This window comes from Patiria miniata, unplaced genomic scaffold (assembly GCF_015706575.1).
Source record: "Patiria miniata isolate m_02_andy unplaced genomic scaffold, ASM1570657v1 HiC_scaffold_9, whole genome shotgun sequence".
NCBI lineage: Eukaryota > Metazoa > Echinodermata > Asteroidea > Valvatida > Asterinidae > Patiria > Patiria miniata.
Window position 1 is genome coordinate 21,785,149 of NW_024037076.1, and position 20,832 is coordinate 21,805,980.

Here is a 20,832-nt window from a genome sequence, read left to right on the forward strand (position 1 = left end):
CACAAGCTAATCTTTCTTATAGATTCCACATCTCTATTAATTGTATTTTTTATCTGCTTATTACCTTGTACTCATGTAAATTCAAGACTTAGATTTGTTCAAGTGCACCACGTGGCCGATTAATTTTGTGCCCGATTTCGAGACGCCACCATTTTTTAAATTTCGGACTAAAGTTTATGACCTTCAAATTATTCACAAGGGTTCATCTTCATGAATTATTAGAATAGTACCAGTATATACTTAAGTGAATCAATTTGAAACCTGTCAACAAAGCGATTGAAAACAAATATGTTGCAACCTGACGCCACTTTTTTTTTTTCATTTAATATATACTTAATGACAACCTCGTCCCCAGTGCTTACTTTATTTCCAACGTCGTTTCCAATAGTTACCTATTTGCACAACCGTCTTTGTTTCCATTCAACTCCGGTATCTACAGGATTTAGATATGGGTAAGATAGATTATCGCCGAAATTTGTCCCCTTTTTGGCCGTTAAGAACCCCGAACGTCCTCAAATACACCCCAATCCTTACCCAAACCTCAAATGAAAGCATGGGCCTGACCAATAGGGAAAAACAAGACACCGGACTAGTTGTACCTGCATTAACACTCTCTTGCTTTTTCTTTTTCTTTTGAATTCGTAAACCATAAAAATTAATCAATATGCAAACTTATCTATGCCAATTGCTCGGCGACTGAATCAATTTTCCTTGTTTTGTTTTATTTGCCTGTTTGGTCCCATTGGTAGGTGAAGGCAGTCACATGTGACATCAAGGGCACCTGCAGGCTGCCCCGGGAAAGCTACTTCAGCCCCAAGGCCCGAGTTCAGCAGCCTATAGAATTCCCCGGCGGTATCGGCCTTTGCACCATGCTCAGCTGGCAAGACCGCGTCACGTAGTGTCTGAACCGTGCTCTGACGCCTCATCACTCTCTCCACCTGTGTGTAGTGCTTGTATGTCTTCCGCGACGCAAATCTGCAGTAGTCCATTCACGATCTTCAAAGAAGTCTGAAGATGCAAAATACAACTTCAGTCTTGAGTTGGGTCCATTGCAAAATAATGATCCAATACCAGGGTGAGAGATGAGAGCAGGTAGTGGTGGGCGCGTACTGCATGCTCGACACCCTGGGGGGGGGGGGGGGAAGCAGGTAGTGGTGGGCGCGTACTGCTCGACACCCTGGGGACGAGGTTGACTCCATGAAGGTCAGTTATTGCAAAAATTATGATATTAAGACCATATACTATAGCTATATTGAATAGCTCTATGGATAAGACATGAATCTGGGACTGAGAAACATTTCCCAATTTTGTTAGGAAAAACTTTCTGGCCATATCTGGCCATCACTTTTCACCCTGTGCACAAACCGTATGAGAATCTCTCCTTGCGAATGAAAAAGAAGCAGAAAGGAAATCAGTAATCCGTCATTAAAAACGGCACGGGCGCCGCCATCTTGCATTATGTCGTGCCCAGTGTAAATTTTCCAGCATATGTACATACAGAAGAGTACGCTTTCATAGTATGAGGTTGCGGTGAACCCTTGATTTAGACTGGTGCCACTATACGCAGATCGCAGCTATAATATAAATTTGAAAGGGTACCCGCCGGTGTTTTTTTAGGAGAAAGTTTATTATTTAGCAAGTAGTCATACTCATAGGTCTACATGTCACAGAGCTAGTAGAAAGAACACTATTTTTACATCAGAAAAACTATAATTGTTCAAAATGCCACCTCCACAAAAAGACAGATGTATAGCCGTTATGGGCTTCAGATCTGTTGGTAAGTACTAAAAAACATGATCATCGTTGGGTGCAAACTAGCCCGACTGCGTCTGGCCGTACAGTACTATCGCTAGCCCCATAAATGTGGCCTATTTACTGGACTGCCTCCGTAAACATAGGCCACACATCCACATGTACAAAAATCGTGTCGACTTTGCCAAATTTTGATTTTCACATTTAGGCTTAGTTTGTAGGGTTTTTTTTGCTTTAGAAGCATACTCACCCTCTTTATAGGCTAATCAGAAAGTGCTGCCTTTTTCAGATGTCTAATTTTTGTGAAATTTCATGTTGAAATTTTGATACGCAAACGTGTAAAAATGAATCTGGAAATTTCACGAAAAATTAGACATCTGAAAAAGGCAGAACTTTCTGATTAGCCTATAAAGAGGGTGAGTATGCTTCTAAAGCAAAAAAACCCTACAAACTAAGCCTAAATGTGAAAATCAAAATTTGGCAAAGTGGACACGATTTTTGTACATGTGGATGTGTGGCCTATGTTTACGGAGGCAGTCCAGTAAATAGGCCACATTTATGGGGCTATACTATCGCAAGCTCTGTAGTACGGCCAGACGCCCAATGCTTCCACAAAGACTGAATTTTTTCCCCGCTGATGTAGCGATTTTGCTACAGATTTTGATCGAGATTATCTTTTCATCCAGGACACAAATTTCCAAAGTTAAGGTTCTTAGTCGTAGAGCAACTCATACCTTTTCGAAAAAACGTTCTTTGGTCTCAATATTTTCATCCGATCTGGCCAAAAGACGACTTAAGTTTTAGTCATCATCTTCCACAAATATCGTCCTGAAAATGTCCTCCATGCGATTTCAAAATGGCGGCCGTGTTGTAATGTATGCATTATGCGAGCGTGCTTGCGTAAGATAACTTACCTGCCGCCATTATTTAGTTCATGACCTCGTGTTTGTATGGCCAGCCGCGCCGGGCGCCCGACAAACTTCATAAACTATGATGCATATTCATTATCTTGAATCTGAAAAAAGTGGTGATTGGGTATCCGATTTTTTCCGAAATATGGGCACATTTGGTTTGAAAAACCATCATTTTTTGAAATATCCCTGAAACAAACCCTTACACAATGGAACAGCAATAGCCTATATACTGGGTGATTGGCAGACTTTCGAAGTAGATTTAGCAGAATTTTCCATGGTATTAGTATTACGGTCATCCTGCCATGTAAGACTGTTAGTCTGGTATCCACTGGTGGGACTCCTACTGTTTTGCGCATGTGGAACCCGGGGTACCAGAGTGTCATGCCTGTCTTTGATTTTCTGATCATTTTGAAAACATTCATTGTGACAAAGTTGTGCCGTATTTCACTTCGAATTTCTTGACAATGACAGATCCAACACTCGCGTAAATTCACAGGAAGCCTAACAAGTAAGTGATTTACCTATTGACAAAATTATACGTGGTTATATGTAGCGGATCAAAAGTTATAATGATTTCGCTTGTATTTATGCGAGGGAAGCGCGTGGCGTTGTATACAACGCCACGTTCACGGGTCTAGATTAACTCCAGCTGATTTAGCGCTGGAGACAGATTAGCCCCATAAATGTGGCCAATTTACTGGACTACCTCCGTAAATAAAGGCCACACTTCCACCATGTACAAAAACATGTCGAACTTTGTCAAATTTTGATTTTCACATTTAGGCTTAGTTTGTAATTGTAGTTTATTCTAGAGACAGTTGTACGTTGTAAAGTGAGATTTTAAGAGACCTTAAGAAACGGTCTCCACAAAATTACCCTTTTTCCCTCTATTATCCCAACCCAGATTCCATTTACATACCTCATAACCATGCAGCAGTCATTCACAAAGCTAATGATCGACTTCAAACAGAACCAAAAAAAAACTTTAAAAAAGAAAAATGTTGATGATTTCGGTGGCATGTCCATAACAAATGTCCAGTTTCAACAACTGCTTTCCACGACAATGCACCAGACGAAAATTGAACCCACTAGCGGCACCTGAAAGCGGTGTGGTACCTACATCATGCGAACAGATTGTTCGATTGTCATCACGTGATGCATTGCATTTGCATAATTAACCATGCAACATGGATGACAGCCATGAAACTGGACTTTTTTATGAACAAGCCACAAAAAAAGAAGTGGAATTTATAAAAAATAAAATATAAATCCCCCCACCCCGACCAATTTTTTTTTTCAACCTTGAGCGATAAAAACCTTAAAATTAATGTTGATCGGCCTTATGATCGACTTAAAACAGAACAAAAGTTACTAAAATATGAAAAATATTGGTGATTTCCGCCACTTAAAAAAAAACGTCCTGTGCCGCTGTACTGTCATGCATGGCTGTGTTGTGGTATTGTGAGCTTGTACAGATTAGCCAATCGAGGAGTAATCTGATGCTGATCGGCACAAGCAATAACCACAACACCATGACAGCAGCGGCACTGGATTTTTTTTCTTAAGAAGACACCGAAATCATCAATATTTTTCATATTTTAGTAACATTTGTTCTGTTTCAAGTCGATCATTTAGCTTCGTGAATGACTGAGTGCAAACTATGAGGTATGTTCTGGGTTGGGATATCTTGTCATGTTTATGGAAGCTGGGTTTTTTTTAGGGTCTCTTACAATCTCACATTTACAACGTAATTTTGTCTCCAGTGTTACATGTGAGTTCCTGATGAGCACATCAGCTGGAGTTACTAAAGCTAGATTTAGACTACTTCCAGAACTGTAAGGTTTTTACAAACCTTACAGATAGACTAGTTGAAGTTGCTGTGTCAGAAACTTGTCAATTTTTTACGAAATGTTATGCCCCAGTATTTCACAGGCATTATTTTGACATGGTTATGTACCTCTAGGGTGGGTTCAATGTCAAACAAAAGCATGAAATTTGGTTGAGAGCACAGCACCCTCAGTCAACAGCCAACGATGACAGCTGGCCGAGTAAACTCTCTGTGATCTCTGTTTATAGCGAAATTCTGGTAAATTTCACGGGTTTTTTTGACGTTTCAGAGATTTGAACCCATCCCAGAGGTACCTAAGGCCAAAAAAAAAAAAAAAAGTTCTGCTTCCTGTTTCCCTACCTACCTACCCTTTTCTGATAGCCCCCACTAGAATTTTTTGTGGGAAAACTGAGGGAAAGAACCCATAACCATTAAGGCCAAGTAAAAAAAAAAAAAACATGTTTAGCATCCAGAAGGTGCCCATTTTATTGAAGACGGATTTGCCAATAGCTATCCTTCGTTTGATTTCATCTTGGCATCGCCCATCTTCCGTTATCATTTGTCCTAAGTAGATGAAGGAGTCGACCTGTTCCAGTTCTTTCCCGTCAACCTGGATGCAGGTTTTAGACTTCCTCTTACTGATGACCATTGTTTTTGTCTTCTTGACGTTCATTTTAAGCCCGTGTTTTTCGCTTTCTTCTTTGATTTTGTCCACAAAGTTTTGTAGATCCCTTTCTGTTTTTGCCATGAGGACTGCGTCATCTGCATATCGTAGGTTATTCACATTGAATCCTCCCACATTAACCCCTCTGTAATCTTCAATTTCTCTGAAGATCACTTTTGTGTAGATATTGAATAAGCTGGGTGAGAGTACATATCCCTTTCTCACGCCGTTCTTGATTTCAACAGTGGGCGAGAGTGTGTTGCCAATCTGTATTGCTGCTACTTGATCCCAGTACAGGTTTCCAATCAGTCGGATGTCTTTGCCGTCTAAACCGATTGCTTGCAAGCAGTCGATCATTGCTTTGTGGTGAACTTTGTCAAATGCTTTTGCATAGTCAATGAAGCATACATGTACCTCAGTGTCTAGTTCTATGTGTCTTTCGCTTATTGATCTCATATTGATGATTGCTTCCCTTGTTCCGCTAGAAGGTCTAAATCCACATTGCTCCTTCCCAACTTCTCTGTTGATCTTGTTTTTAATACGCTCCAAGATGATCCGGAGTAACATTTTTACCACGTGACTCATCAGACTGATGGTTCTGAAGTCTGTGCAATCCATGGCTTTCATTTTCTTCGGGATTGTCACAAAAATTGATTGTCTGAAGTCTTCTGGGATGTGGCCCGTATTGTACATGTTATTACACAGTTCTGTAAGTGTTTCTAAACTTTCTTTTGCCTTACCATGTCAAACTAATGCCTGTAAAATACTGGGGCCAAACATTTCATGAAAGTAGAGTTTGGAGGTTGGAAAAAATGGACAATTTTCTGCCACAGCAACTTCAATTGATCTATCTGAGTATAGCCCTATATTAGTCTATCACTCAGGCCCCGCACTAGAGTAGACTCTGTGCGTGGGGCCATAAGTACGTTCCCTCAAAAGGTTGGTAATTTGAAGAAAAAAAATTAAATTCATGGAAATCATTCGAACTCATACTCAGAATGCAGGTTCAACCTCTCAATATTTGCCCAAAATGGTGAAATTGATCTCTTATTTAAATTTGTTTGCCAACCGAAGTGGAAGTTCATGACAGGCAGCTGAGTGAAGTATAGGCCTATCTAGTCCGTTCTCTGACCAAAAGAATTCGCTTTCTCAAATGCCACAGAATATACTACAGGTGTTGCGCACACTTGTATAGAAAGAAATGCATACAACAGGTTACTACTTAGTAGTATTTTGTAGCTTTAGGTGAGGTTTGTGTTAACGTATACACATGAAGGGCACCGGGCCTGGATATGGCCGTATCATATCCTGAAAACAAAAGTCACATTTGGGATCAGAACAGCCAGCCAATCACAGTGGAGTGCCTCGATTATTTAAGCTGAGTAGGACATCAAACAGCCATCGGTTCAATGGACTGTTAATTGTTATTACCTGCTAGAATGCGACTTTCTTACCTGTTTTAGCACTTAGACATATATGCGAGTCACGGCAGTTCAGTCGCTGTCATCATTTTACCCCTTAATTTTCCTCCTAAATGAAAAACATGCACTCTTTCTACAAAATTAAGCCTGCTGATATTCAATATGGTATTTTAAGTATAAAATGTTTTGATTTTACTTTTTGCAGGAAAATCATCATTGACTATACGGTTTTTAAATTTGACATTCGTTTAAATTGTCCTTTACTTTTTGCAGGGAAATCATCATTGACCATACAGTTTGTGGAGAATCAGTTTGTGGATGCCTATGACCCAACCATTGAAAACAGTAAGTTGTACATTTGAAAATGGTAGGGAGTGAATTCATAGGGAGGGGGAGTAAAAAAAAAACCAGCTCTGTCCAAAACATTTTTATTTCATAGAAGTTCATTAAAAATATGGGAATCTTGTTGCTTAAGAAATATTTGAACACATGTCCATGCATCTTCATTTAAAAAAGTTGTATTTTTAAACAATTATCAAACTTACTCAAAAATGAAATAGAAGTCCCCCCCCCCTCGGTCCCCCCTCTGGATACGCCACTGGGGTTGCCATTTCTCTCGCTGTAATTTTTGACAGAATGATTGTTAACCGTAACCACCCTAAGCAACATTCATGTTGGAATTTAACCTACATGTAGGAATTGCTCAAGAAAACATCATGAAAGTTACTTGGAGATGGGTAAAATTGAATTTTACTTACGACCTTTAAAATCTGGCATTTTTGTACCTAGGTCTCCTTGTTCAGTCACGTTTGTTTTCAGTTTACATCATGTACTTGCTCGAGAACAAGAATGTAAATTATGTATAACGACGCGAAAATATACCTACCTACATCCGAAGGATTCTACATTAATAATCAGGCTGGCTCAAGTGCATTCCTTATCACCGGTCACTTTACATTTTTTCATAAATGCTAATGAGTCTTTTAAATCAAAAAAATTGTAAACCTTAAAAAGACATCTTGGTCTTTTATTACCTTTCAGTTTTGACCTACTTAGACTGCCACAAAATTTTAAACATTTTCATCCATGTACGAGAACACCAATTTGCACCAGTCCACATTTAGTTTAGATTTTTATGCCCCGCGGCGAAGCCGAAGGGGCATACTGTTTCCGCCTTGTCCTTCCGTGGGTGGGTGTGTGTGTGGGTGTGTCCGTACAAATCTTGTCAGCGCGATAACTTGAGAAATACTTAACATATGAACTTCAAATTTGGTTTGTGTATTGTTCTTGGTAATCCTAAGAACCCTTTTGCATTTGGGGCCGAAAGGTCAAGGATCAAGGTCACAGCGACTAAAACAAAAGAAATTTTGTCAGCGCGATAACTTGAGAAATACTTTACATATGAACTTCAAATTTGGTTTGTGTATTGTTCTTGGTAATCCTAAAAACCCTTTTGCATTTGGGGCCAAAAGGTCAAGGGTCAAGGTCACAGTGACTAAAACAAAAGAAATTTTGTCAGCGCGATAACTTGAGATATACTTTACATATGAACTTCAAATTTGGTTTGTGTATTGTTCTTGGTAATCCTAAGAAACCTATTGCATTTGGGGCCGAGAGGTCAAGGGTCAAGGTCACAGTGGCTAAAACAAAAGAAATTTTGTCAGCGCGATAACTTGAGAATTACTTTACACATATGAACTTCAAATTTGGTTTGTGTATTGTTCTTGGTAATCCTAAGAAGCATATTGCATTTGGGGCCGAAAGGTCAAGGGTCAAGGTCACATTGGCTGAAACAATAGAAATTTTGTCAGCGCGATAACTTGAGAAATACTTTACATATGAACTTCAAATTTGGTTTGTGGATTGTCCTTGGCAATCCTAAGAAGCCTATTGCATTTGGGCCCAAAAGGTCAAGGGTCAAGGTCACAATGGCTAAAACAAAAGAAATTTTGTCAGCGCGATAACTTGAGAAATACTTTACACGTGAACTTCAAATTTGGTTTGTGGATCGTTCTTGGTAATCCAAATAGGCCTATCGCATTGGGGGTCGAAAGGTCAAGGGTCAAGGTCACAGTGGCTGAAACAACAAAAATCTTGTATTTATTCTGAGATCATAGGGATTAGGGATTAATTCATATAAAACCTACAGAAGACACTAATGCTGTCAATGAACGTTCCATGTGACCAAGGTACATGTAAGTTGATGTTAAAAGAGTGGTGTAATGTCATGGGAACAGTCACGGTTGCGGGGCATTTGTGTTTGTAAACACACCTGACTTGTTTGGAAATGAGACATCAATTTTCGGCACGATTTTTCTCTTCCACGTCAGAATATTTATCAATTTCCTTTAATCAATATTCAGTTTTACAAAGGATTGTTTTGGGGGTGATTTTCTTAAGAAACCAATGTACCAAAAATAATTGGAAATTCTATCATTAGACTAATTTTTTCTTTTCAAGGGTTCCGAAAGCGCGCCACGAGGGGTAAACTTTCCGGTTCTAATTTCATCTTGTCATTTATGAAAACTTGGGCTTTTTTTGTTGCAGCATTTGAAAAAATGATCAAACTTGGAACTCAAGAATACAAACTAAAGATCGTAGACACGGCCGGCCAGGATGAGTACTCCATCTTCCCTCAGTCTCTGACCTTCACAATACATGGTTATGTCCTTGTTTATACTGTCACATCGCAAAAAAGGTGATCTTGAATTTATTTGTAAATTTCATAAAAATTTACATTTTTGCTTTGTGTTCTGTCCCTTTCTAACAGGACCACAGGTGCAAATGAATTTCAATGAAACCAATAGAGAGGAGACAATGAGAAGAAATTACAGTTTTAGAGGTGGGAGGAAAAGCCCAGAAGAATATTCTGGGGAAAACCCACGTAATCAGGTAGGGACTGAAAACCCAATCCACAAATTGGCCCAGGTGGGATTCGAACCAAGGTCACAGCGGTGGAAGGCGGGGAAGTACCGCTACGCCAACCTGAATCCCCAAGAGTCACCCATTGTTCAACAGGACCTCTTCCTAACCACCGTCTGATATACATGTATGTGAGCAGTGCAAATTTATGCGACTCCGCACCTGCCAGCCAATTAGAGTCAGCTTTAGAAATTGTGACGTCATCTTGATCAGAAATGTGGACAAAGCTGTTGATTGGTCAATTCAACGGGTTACGGAAAACCCAACAGAAGGTGCCCACTGAATGGTCAGAATCTTGAGGTCAAGACGCAGTCTTGTTTTGCATAATTAATCACCGCATCTGCTCACATATTATAGACTCTTGCTGTGCAAGAGGATATTTCATAGACTACAAATCATGTTGTATACTATTGGAATTTTATACCATGTATTTGAAATTAAATAAGATTCACCATTTATAGAAGTGCAAAGAATCAGCAGACTTGTGGACAACCAGAAAACAAGATTAGATAAAAGAGAACAGGGGAAATTACTTGATGTTTGTGGCAGAATATGAATACATGACTGATTTACAAGTATTTTTCCTTTTCTTCCTCATTCAGTTTTGATGTAGTAAAAATTATATATGAGAAGCTGTTGGATACCACAGGTAATGTCAAGTAAGTAAATGTAGGATGAAGAGAAGATAGACCCATGGGTCTTTCCTGATGCATCGTCTGATAAACAGAGCTGTTAATCAGATTGGGTTTGGTAAAAGTCTTGTGGACTTTCATAGCTGTGCTCCCCTATTCATTTGGGAGGGAATTCTTTGGCTTTTGTGCTTTCGAAACCTATTAGGGCCTAAAGCTTTCAAAAGCAAGTTATGAGAAAATCCAACTCAGGATTGGGTTACTGCTCCTCACTGATGTCTTGTTGAATAGTTAAAATCCAAAATCTCCTACTTATGTATGCAGATGTCTTAATCATTCCACCATCAAGCTTACTGGGGTTAGCCGGTCAGTTTCTGATAGCAGAAACTGCAATCAATAACTACATGTGCATGAAGTATGATGGAATTTTTGAGTTTGAGACATTAAAAAAAAACATATTTTGAATGGCAGAAAGCAAACATTGAAATTATTTTCCCCCTAAGTAATTACATGTATCTAATATTCATTTGATCAGGACACTTGATGTAGAGGCTTTATGAAAGTTATTTAAATTGCTTGGAAAGATCATAGTTTCATGACGACACGAAAAAGCTGTCATACATTGCTCACTTATATAAAACAGTAATTTTTTTTTTCTTCGGTTGAACTTAATGTTTGATAAAAGTTAGCTAGTGTATACTTCCCACGGAAGGAGCACCTTATTAAGGAAACCTCAAGTTCAAAAGTGTTATGTGTAAAATATGCGTTTTTGCATGCGATTGAATGTACATTGTACTCACAAATTACTGACCATTTGACAAAGAGTGAAAGAACTTTTAGCATTGGGAAGAAGGAAAAAAAGATACACAGCATTTTCTGTTACTGTCAGCAATTGTTACTTGGTCCCTTATATTTCATTTTGTTTTTCCTATGATGTTATCTAGTGTTCCCGTTGTTCTTGTTGGCAACAAGAAAGATCTCCATATGGAAAGGTAATGTTTATTGACGATAGTGAGTTAAACTGAGGACCTCTCTGAGTACCTCTATGGGCGAACATTATTGCAATGGTGGTTGCCTCCAGAGGTAAACATGCATGCCTCTGGGGGTAACCATCATTACAATTCGCCCTTTTCACACTTCCGCCATGGCATGCACAACCTCGATCTGGCAACTTTACACAATAAATATAGCCAGTTCAGTGATTCCCGTGTCGGGGTTCAGATCACTGGACCGGCTATTTTTATTGTGTACAGTTGCCAGATCGAGGCTCTGCATGCCCAATGGCGGAGCGTGAAAAGAGCGAATAATGGTCGCCGATAGATGTACTGGAGACAACACCCCCCCCCCCTGCCCCCCCCCCCAAAAAAAAACCTTCTTGTTCCGTGGTTGTGGGGACTACATAGGAGTTGTCCCATGGTACTATGGGGACCGAAGCACTGTGGGACAGCAGAAAGTCCCACAACTCGGTCCTAATTACCCTAACAATGAAAAACTTCCCCATAATGTTACAGCCCGCCCACACACACACAACGCACAAATACGTTACACTGCTTCCCAACAGCTTCCCACCAAGGTAGAAAGTAACTTTTTGATATCAAATTCAAGATATCTCAAAATGCATTTCAAGATATCGCAAAATCCATTAAAAAATATCTTGAAATTTAATTCAAGATATCTGGTAATCATTCCTTTTTTTTATGTCAGTTTGAATTAAATACTTTCTCCCTATCACTGTCCAAAATAATGTTGGCCATAATTCATACTTGCAAAATAATTTTCAAAGCTGTGTGTTTGTAACAGGGTTATATCCACCGCAGAAGGGAGGGAATTAGCCAACTCATGGAATGCTAACTTCATTGAGTCTTCAGCAAAGCAGAACGAGGTGAGTAAAGAACCATGTCTAACCGAGTTGAAATGGACATTTGATTTGTTTAGTTATCCAGTTTACTCATGAGATAAGATTGGTCATGAAACATTTGATTGAATGCTGCATATTGTATATCCCCCCCCCCCCCACCGATGGACAATGGCCTGGTACCTTCAAACCTTTTGTGCTCAAATTGTTCATCAAACTCCACCTAACGGTAGCTCCCAGACTAATAACACATCCCTGTTACGCTTTATAGGAAGATACACCAAGATATCGGACCTACATGTATTAGCTTATTTGAGGTATGGCTGACACAATAGGAGGGTGCTGTTTGATTTGTTTACAGTCTCTTGTGTTTACTCAAACCAAACAGTGCCCTCCTATTGTGTCCATCATACCTCAAATAGGCTAATTGGCATAGTGGCATGGTTTATCAAATTGTGATTTGAGATATGCTGGACTGACCTGGGTTATCTATAGACCAACACCGCGTTCCCACTTGAATTGGAAAAAGGTGGATCAAGATCCGGCATTTTGGTGTGATCGTTATCTTATCGCGTTCCCACTTATGCTTGATCCACCTTTTCGTACGGAAATGTTGGGTACGAAAGGTCACTGAGTTCGGAATGGACCGATCCAGTAAGCACCGCCCCATGGTATTCTGACCAATCACAGCCGTGATTTATGTCCGACATGCGTGCACAAAAGTCCGACATGCGTGCGCGCGCGTATGATGCGCGCGGCAGGAAAATGCAGCGTGGCATTGGAGAGGAGCACGTGTTAATTTGCCCACGTGCGCACTGGGCGGGGCTGACTGGATCGGTCCATTACGCGCGCTCTGTGGGAGTGCCATTGTTGCATGGTTGCATGCTAGGCCAGGATGGGTCAGTTTTCAAACAGCACTATCAGAATTTACAGACAAAAATTACGCGAATTCACCAACATAAATCACGGATCCGTAGAGGATCCGTGCGTGCATAAATTAACAGGTGAAATCCAACAGAGCCGCTCATTGTGTGACATGACGGCAGAAACCAATGCATCGATAAGGGATTCCCTGGTTCTGAAGCTTCTCATTGGTTAGAAACGGTCACATGATGTACTACGACATCATTTTCCAATTTTCTATAATCAATACTTCAGATTTGTCACCTCCGTACGTACCGCGTTACCGGCACTATTCTCATCGCATACTCGTAAGCTTTTCCATGATTCTGTGCCAAAGTGAAGTCTTTTGGTGAGTGCGGACTCAGAGTCATTTATGGATGGAAAAATAAGTAAAATTTCAGGAATGAAAAAGGTTTAGTAATGGACGAACACGCAACAAAAATAAGGCCTATAGTGTAGTTTTAGGATACCACGTGCGCTTTTGCATGCGCGGTGCTAGCCCGTAGTTCAGCGGTTGTTTATTGTGCATGTTGTATACGCTGGAAATGTTCACATGAGCTACACGCCTGAAAACGTGTTTCTTCGTTCATGAGACCGCATTATTTTCGCGCCACTCGTGCACTGGGCGGATGTTAACAGGTCAAATTGCCGGATCAGATCCACCTTTTGCGTTCCCACCTGATCGTGATCCGGCAATTGCCGGATCTGATCCACCAATTGGGGGATCTGTATCCTGGTCCAGAGGTGGATCAGAAAAGGTGGATCTGATCCTGATCCACCTTATAACGGTTAGCGTTCCCACTACACACAATTGCCGGATCTGATCCACCAATTGGGGGATCTGATCCGGCAATTTGGCAAAAGGTGGATCAGATCCACCAATTGGTGGATCAAGTGGGAACGGGGTCCAAGATGCATTGCCGATTATCTTGCAGTTTGTTGACACATATCACAGATCTAAATAAATTGTTCTTTAAACTACTCAGGAAGCTGTTGGGAAGCTCACATATAAAATCCACCGTTGATCCGTGACCCAAAACGGTGCTAAAATGACGATTTTAAGTTCAGGTTTTTTCCGTTTCGGCGCTAAAAATACCGAGTGAAGAATTACGTCATTATTTTCCAACGACCAATCAGCGAGGCCCTTCTATCGTGGTGCGGTGAATGGACCAATAGCGGGCGCTGTAAGTAAGAGCATGCGCATGCGCGGTAAGCACTACTAGACAGCAAGATGGCGGCCGCCATGAGTTCCTCGGACGACGGCGATTCGGACGAAACGAAGTGCATTATGCATGTTTCGAATGCCGAATCGAGCGTTTTATCGTTCTCCGAGACAAGCTGGATAAAATTACACGCGCAGAAATCGTGGAAAAAGCGGAGAAGTTCATCGGCATGCACGTGCACCACTGACATGACTGATGCAGCACTCTCGTGGAAGGAGATGTGTACCGGAATCATCGGCCTACGTTAGTTCGTATTATTATTCTTGCCTTGAACCTAATTGTAAGAAGCCGTTGGATTCGGAATATTTCAGAATATTTTTTCTACAACCTAGATTCGTATGATGTGTGATTTGTTTTGTAAAATATGTTACTAGTACTACTAGTAGACCATCTGACCGTCCATTGTTGACATCATGATCATGGCAAGTTAGGAAAAGCCACAGATCAAAGATTTTTTTCCCCCTCACTCAGATGTAGGATTTTAAGACAAGGAAGAGACTCTTATTACATTGCACAACGGAACATTTTATATTGAGTAGGCCTATGCTTCCTGAACTTGGCGACTGTGTATAGAACGGCCGGTTCCCTTGATTTAAAATAAGGAGAACAAAATCCACTTTGACTTTATACTTGGCATCATTGGGGACTGTGTAGTATGTTGTGGGTCTACCATTCAATTAATTTATAATTATCTAAGTACCAAGTCGTTAAAACCAACATTTTGCCATTCTTTAAGCTGTCAGCCCATAGCGTCCTCATTTCAAGTGTACTTTTATTTCCTTGCTATTTTTTTTTCTACATAGTATAATATAATAAAAAAATAATGAGAACCTGCCCACTTCTCTTAATGTCAAGCCCTCACTGTCAATATATTTAGATTTTAGATTTTCACTTTTTTTTCCATTTTTAAATTTTTTTCCCTGATCACTACATGTGAAGAATAGTATACAAAAAATAAAATGTTTGTACCTGAAGGTGCCATGGTGTAAATATTTTCCTAAGTTAGATGATAGAATGTTCCATTCTACGAGGTGAAGCTGAGTTGAATGGAACATTTCTCTTTGACCCATAATCCTCCAATCAACTGACAAAGATTTACATTTTGAAATAATTGAAATGAGAGTAATGAGTGATATTGTAAAAACATTTTCTCAATTACAGGCATTTGGATACCATCAACACATTCAGCAGTGCTACAAACGTCTGTCATGTTTCCATGATAGACTGTGCAGAAAGACTTGCAAAGAAACAACAACATGAAAGTCAAGGTATTTTTGCCTTTTTTTTCCTATGGAGTCACATGAGCACACTCACTTGAAAAATATAACATGTCTAAAGCAGGGGCTGGTTGGAGATAGAGCCTTCCTCTACACAACTTTAGTTTGAGTCAAGGTTTCATAATTTTGTAGCTAAATCAAATTGGAAATACTTGCAAACATATACAAGCCCTACTTTAGAATTGACAATCTCTAGGAATTTGTTTCTCGTACAGTTTAAAAAAAAACATTCCATTCATTGCTAATGTTTATTTCTCAAGTTAAAACATGCAGTGCCTGTTAAACAATAAGACAATGCAATTTGCAATTAAAAACTGCTCATTTAAGAAAGGGATTTTTCTCGTAATTTGACAACTTGCAGATACAGCATGTTCCAGATGGGAACTGTGATGGAGTCAATGATGCCGCCAAACAAGGATGCCACGTCCTGAAGTGCTGTCTCCACACAGAAGAGGTTGGAAAGTCATCGGCGATGACATCAGTATCCACTGGATGGATCTTCCCCCTGCCCCAGACAGTGTCATGGAATTTGCCCATTGCTCATGTAAAAAAGTCAATGCACAAAAGGCCAGTGTAGCTGTCTTGAAAAAAACTGCCATGCACAGACTTGTGCAAGTGCACCAACTGTGAAAACATTCCAAGTGAAGGGCAGCGCACTTCACCCAAAAAGGATTCAGATATCGAGGACTGACCATCACGTACATGTACATGTATGTCTATCTAAATAAGGAATAGGATTGTCACTTCAGAAAGTTTGAATCACACAGTCTGCTTCCCATCCACTTAAATATTTCCAAATATGAATCAACAGGACTTATGTTTAACTAACTTACATTGTTATGGATGTACACAACTAAAAAAACACCAAAGTTCAGTCTTACGGTTGAAATGGACACCGTTGACTTTGTTGCAGGATTTTTCCACTTGCAGTTTCAGCAAGGGGATGGGAAATAATCTTACTATGTGTTTTCCTTTTTGACAATCCTTTTTCTTTTTAAGCGCTGACCGTGAAGCCAAAGAAGATTTTTTGTGGTAATTTGTAAGGGCTTAAAAACAGTTTATTCCTCTTCAGTAATGTTCATGCTTACAGTCTTATTTGTTGTTGATCAAATAGACTCTATAAAGACATCCTTGAGAGCTTTCTGTTACTGTAATTCCTATTTTTTTTTTTTAGGGGGGGTGCAAAAGATTGTCCTCCAAGATGCTATGCAAAAGGCCCAAAAGGCTCTAGGTTGATGCCTTCGTGCAAAGAGAAATGTTTCACATTTTATATTAGAGGTATTCACCAATCCTTTTATACATTGTACCATGTTCTCAACAGCAGTTATGGTTTCTTTGAAGGTTGATGACATGTTTCGTGTTCTCCTTCGACCCTTCAAATGATTTGAAAATTATACAACGGAACTCGCTGTAGATAATGGATGTAGTTTCCAGATGCCATTGGATTCGCCATTGAAAATTCATGTCTGTTCACCATTTTTGCAATGACTAACCTTTGTTGAGATGATATGAAGAAAAAAGGGGTGCCAGGTTACAACAGTCTTTCCCGGAACATGTTTAATATGTAAGACAGTTGAAAAATTAAAAGTACATGTAATTGCAGTTTATTTTAATCCTCAAAAATATTGGCTCCACCAGAGACGCAAACCGCAAGCACTGTATTATAATTTTTGCCAATCACAGTAATTATTTCTCAAGTCTTTTTATTTACTGTTTACCGTTTTGTTTTTTGTATGAATAAATATCGTCAAAGGCTGAAGTTATAAAGCCCTGTGGTCATGTTTATTTTTTCATTGAGACTAAATTCATTCGTATTTGTGTCGGACACTATGTTGAATGTTATTACATCATGAATCAGAAATACTTTGTAATTTTAACCAAAAAGAAAATTATACACCACACATGTAATTTAATAATCAATTATACCCTATTAAGAAGATCAGAAAAGAGCAATACATGTACATGTATTCTAAATGAAAATAAAAACAAAAGGAGTAAACATTTGCACTGAGGCTGGGAAAGGGCTTGTAACATCTTCCTTGATTTTCAATGGGATGGAAAATTTGATATTTAAATTAATTATTGGAGCATTAAAAGTCACCCCAAGTTCCTTTTTATTGAGTCTTGGTTCTGTAGAGACCCTTTTTAGCAAGCAACAGCAATAAAACAATCTTTCCCATTGAAAATGTGCACAGTTTTCCCAATCCTGGTCAATAGAGGGCGCCCTGTTTTGAACCGCTGATTAAAATGCAAATATTTAAATGATTGGTCACTTTGGGATTGTGGATTTTGGTTTTTCGTGATCCATATGGTCTCAGCTAATAACCTGCAAAAATTCACTTAGTTCTGAGAGGTGCGCCAAGAAAATCACTTTCTCTAAGCACATTTTGCAGCCATGCCCCGTGGTCTACTATACACTTTGCACAAATGGTGCTTTTCCCAACATGCTGACAAAGGTAACCATGAAAGTGCCTTAATTCAGTGATTTGTGTTCTTGGGTGGGCATTAAGATTAATCTGGCCGAATGGTTGTGCAATTTAATAAGCTTGTCAGAGTAGAAGTGTGCACAACTTGTCCTGTTAACATTATAGTAGTCAAACAAGGGGCAAGATCATGGCACCAATTAACATGTTAAACGTTGAATTGGGAAGGTAGGGTTTAGCAGATCGATGAAGAAACCCCATTTTCATAGATATTTTCTTGGCAACATAATCAGTGTGATCGGACCAAGAAATATTCTCATCAAGAAAAATCCCAAGATACTTATACAAATGAACTTGTTCGATGGGATTTGCACCCGAGAAAAGGCAGGTATCCTTGGACGAGAACCAAATATGAAATTAGTTTTACTCACATTTAGTGTAGGTTTATGGTTCATCAACCAATGAGTTACTGGACAAAGACCATTCACCGTATCAGATTCAATGCCATCAGGGTTTGTGCCTTCAAACTTTATCATGGTGGTGTTGGCATACATGTTCACTTTTGTTCCAGAAATCGATGCTACACATGAATGTGGGATATTAATAAAAGTGATAAAAAGAAGCCAGCCAAGAATTGACCCTTGTGGAATCCCTACATCGGATTAGCAAAACAGAGGTTATGCCATGAACCTTTGTGGCTTGTTTTGTACCTGAAAGTCATACTGGAGTCACCTTGGCCATCTTCCAGCCCTTCAAAGCCATAGCATCTTCGCATGAGCGTCAGGCGTTGTCGGCAATGCATTCGTATGTCACCCCAAGTGGTCCCCTAACTCTCCCTTTCTTACCGTTGAGGAGGTACTTGTGCATGGGGCCCATTGTGCATTGTGGTTCCTTTGTCAATTGCTAAAATATTTCTGGATTTTTTTTTTATTTCAGAGTGTAGTGGACATCTTCAAGACATTATTACAGATTATCGAGAAGAAAGATGGAGGTACACAAAAGAAAGACAACGATTGTGTTCTTCTGTGACCATGTCTTTACAAAAGTACCTCATCTACCAGCAATAAAAGGTGCACTGTCATATTTTTAATCTTGTATTACTACTAGTTGTATCAGTTAAAAAAAACAGCTTTTGACCAATCATGAGCTGTCCTACATTTTTAACTGTTCCAACACTATATTAGAGGCTAGTAGTGAAATGAATTGGGTTTGTATAAATGAAATCGCGTAAATGCTTCATGTAAGAATATAAAAAAAACATAAGAGGCAGCGCACACACTTGAAACAATTGGAGTGAAAGCATCAGCTCCATTTCAAACCTGTGATATGTGATACTTGTGATATTTGAATAGTTCACCTCTACATTAAAACAAAGGTCCAAGGAAATGACGTAATGTTTAACACGGATGTAAATGTACAGTATATGCAGGCCTTCATTGACATGTAATCCAATAATGTAACAGGTCTTCCAAAATAGTCTCAGGCCTGAACAGGCAAAGTAGTGACTCCATCCTAATGAGTGCCCGAATTGCAAAATGGGACCAAGCATTGGTCAGCTTTCACAGTGCATTTTCTTATTTAATTACATACTACTTCTGACTTTGCCCTAAGCACACCCCTGGGCCTGCCTTTTGTTGTGAAATAATAACAACATCATTAATTTTATTCTTTTCTTTACCCTTAAAGGAAAACTTTCGTCTGGAATGCTTCAAATAACAGTTTGAATCCTAAAAAAGTAGAAAATAAACTTTCACACATTGCAAATGTGCAGTTTTCATGTAGTTGTCGCTCAAAGGAATTCATGGGTTTAAGATTTTGCTCCTCAATAATCGAAACTGTTAGAAATGCTAGTCATCACTTGAGTCCCACATGTTCTTTTGAAAACGTAAATAAATGTATGTGCGCTAGGATCGCCATGATCATAACTCTGAAACTAGAGTGAGACCTGATATTCCACAGAGAAATGTCACACATTTTTGTGGCACCAGCCTTTCGTCAAAAGTTTTGCTCAAAAATGTGATGGCTTCATTTGAATTCACTTCTGGAAATGGGTATAGACAAAGCAAAACTCGATGCCCATCAGAATTAAACAAATGGGAGTTTTCCAACATTTTCTTCCTTAGTGTAAGATATTATGCATATTTTCTGCAACCCAGACCTTTGAAATATGTCTTGTAAAGAATGTGACGCAAAATATTGCCAATCTCCAGACGAAAGTGCACCTTTAGAATTACTAATACATATGTGTAGTAATGCTTTAATCACTGTTTTTGAGAAATGTATAACCGATAGAATTGTTGAATAATGAAAGCCGGACGTTTTGCTCCAAAAGGTAACACCATAGCCCGAGAATGATCACCAACAAATACCCAAATTGTTTCTAGGTTTAATTTTGGTGACTTGAGTAGGCAGTTAAGTTCAAAGATTTATATTTTAGCTTTGAATGTTGACGTGCATTGAAAGCAAATGCATATTTATGTTTACATCTCCCATCCAAGAAGTATGTGATTGGCTGTGTATGAACAACTTTGACTCAAAAATGTATCTGTAATTATATTTATGGTAGACTTGGAACATAGGCCTAATTGTTTTGTAATTATTTGGTTTGACGTTTTCCATATTTTGAGGGATGTTGGATGATTTGCTGTTTATTGCTGCATTTCTAACAAAACCTTTTGAAAGTTGAATGCCGTTTAAAAAGAAAAGAGAGAACATAGTCCAGGTTATAAATGGAATTGTTGGAGTAGGTCATGATTATCTCAGATGACGTCGAAAGCGCTACGCACAATAAGAAACTTGAACATTGAATAGTCTGAACTTGTTACGGACATAATACATATTTCATAAGAAGCAATTTCATTTTTTTTTTAAGAAATTACACTAGTAAATGTACGATAATAATAGAAGTATAACAATAAACAATGAAGGTTAATCATTGATGACTTATTTCCCTTGAAATTGGCACTTGGTCTCAAGAAAAATGGTACAAATAAAGAAAATGAGGAAATAGTGAATGAGAAA

General features: G+C 39.1%; 1 protein-coding gene and 1 long non-coding RNA gene across 2 annotated transcripts; both read left to right on the plus strand.

The window, feature by feature from the left end:
- The first annotated feature begins 1,474 nt into the window (after positions 1-1,474).
- On the plus strand, positions 1,475-20,832 carry LOC119720328 (GTP-binding protein Rheb-like). The gene is made up of 7 exons (XM_038189969.1): positions 1,475-1,777; positions 6,853-6,924; positions 9,127-9,277; positions 10,104-10,160; positions 11,075-11,122; positions 11,931-12,012; positions 18,748-20,832. The coding sequence occupies exons 1-7, from the start codon at positions 1,723-1,725 to the stop codon at positions 18,838-18,840; spliced, it is 558 nt and encodes a 185-aa protein (XP_038045897.1). The 5' UTR covers positions 1,475-1,722; the 3' UTR covers positions 18,841-20,832.
- On the plus strand, positions 13,738-17,155 carry LOC119720329. The gene is made up of 2 exons (XR_005270087.1): positions 13,738-15,379; positions 15,750-17,155. It is a non-coding gene; the product is annotated as an uncharacterized LOC119720329 (long non-coding RNA).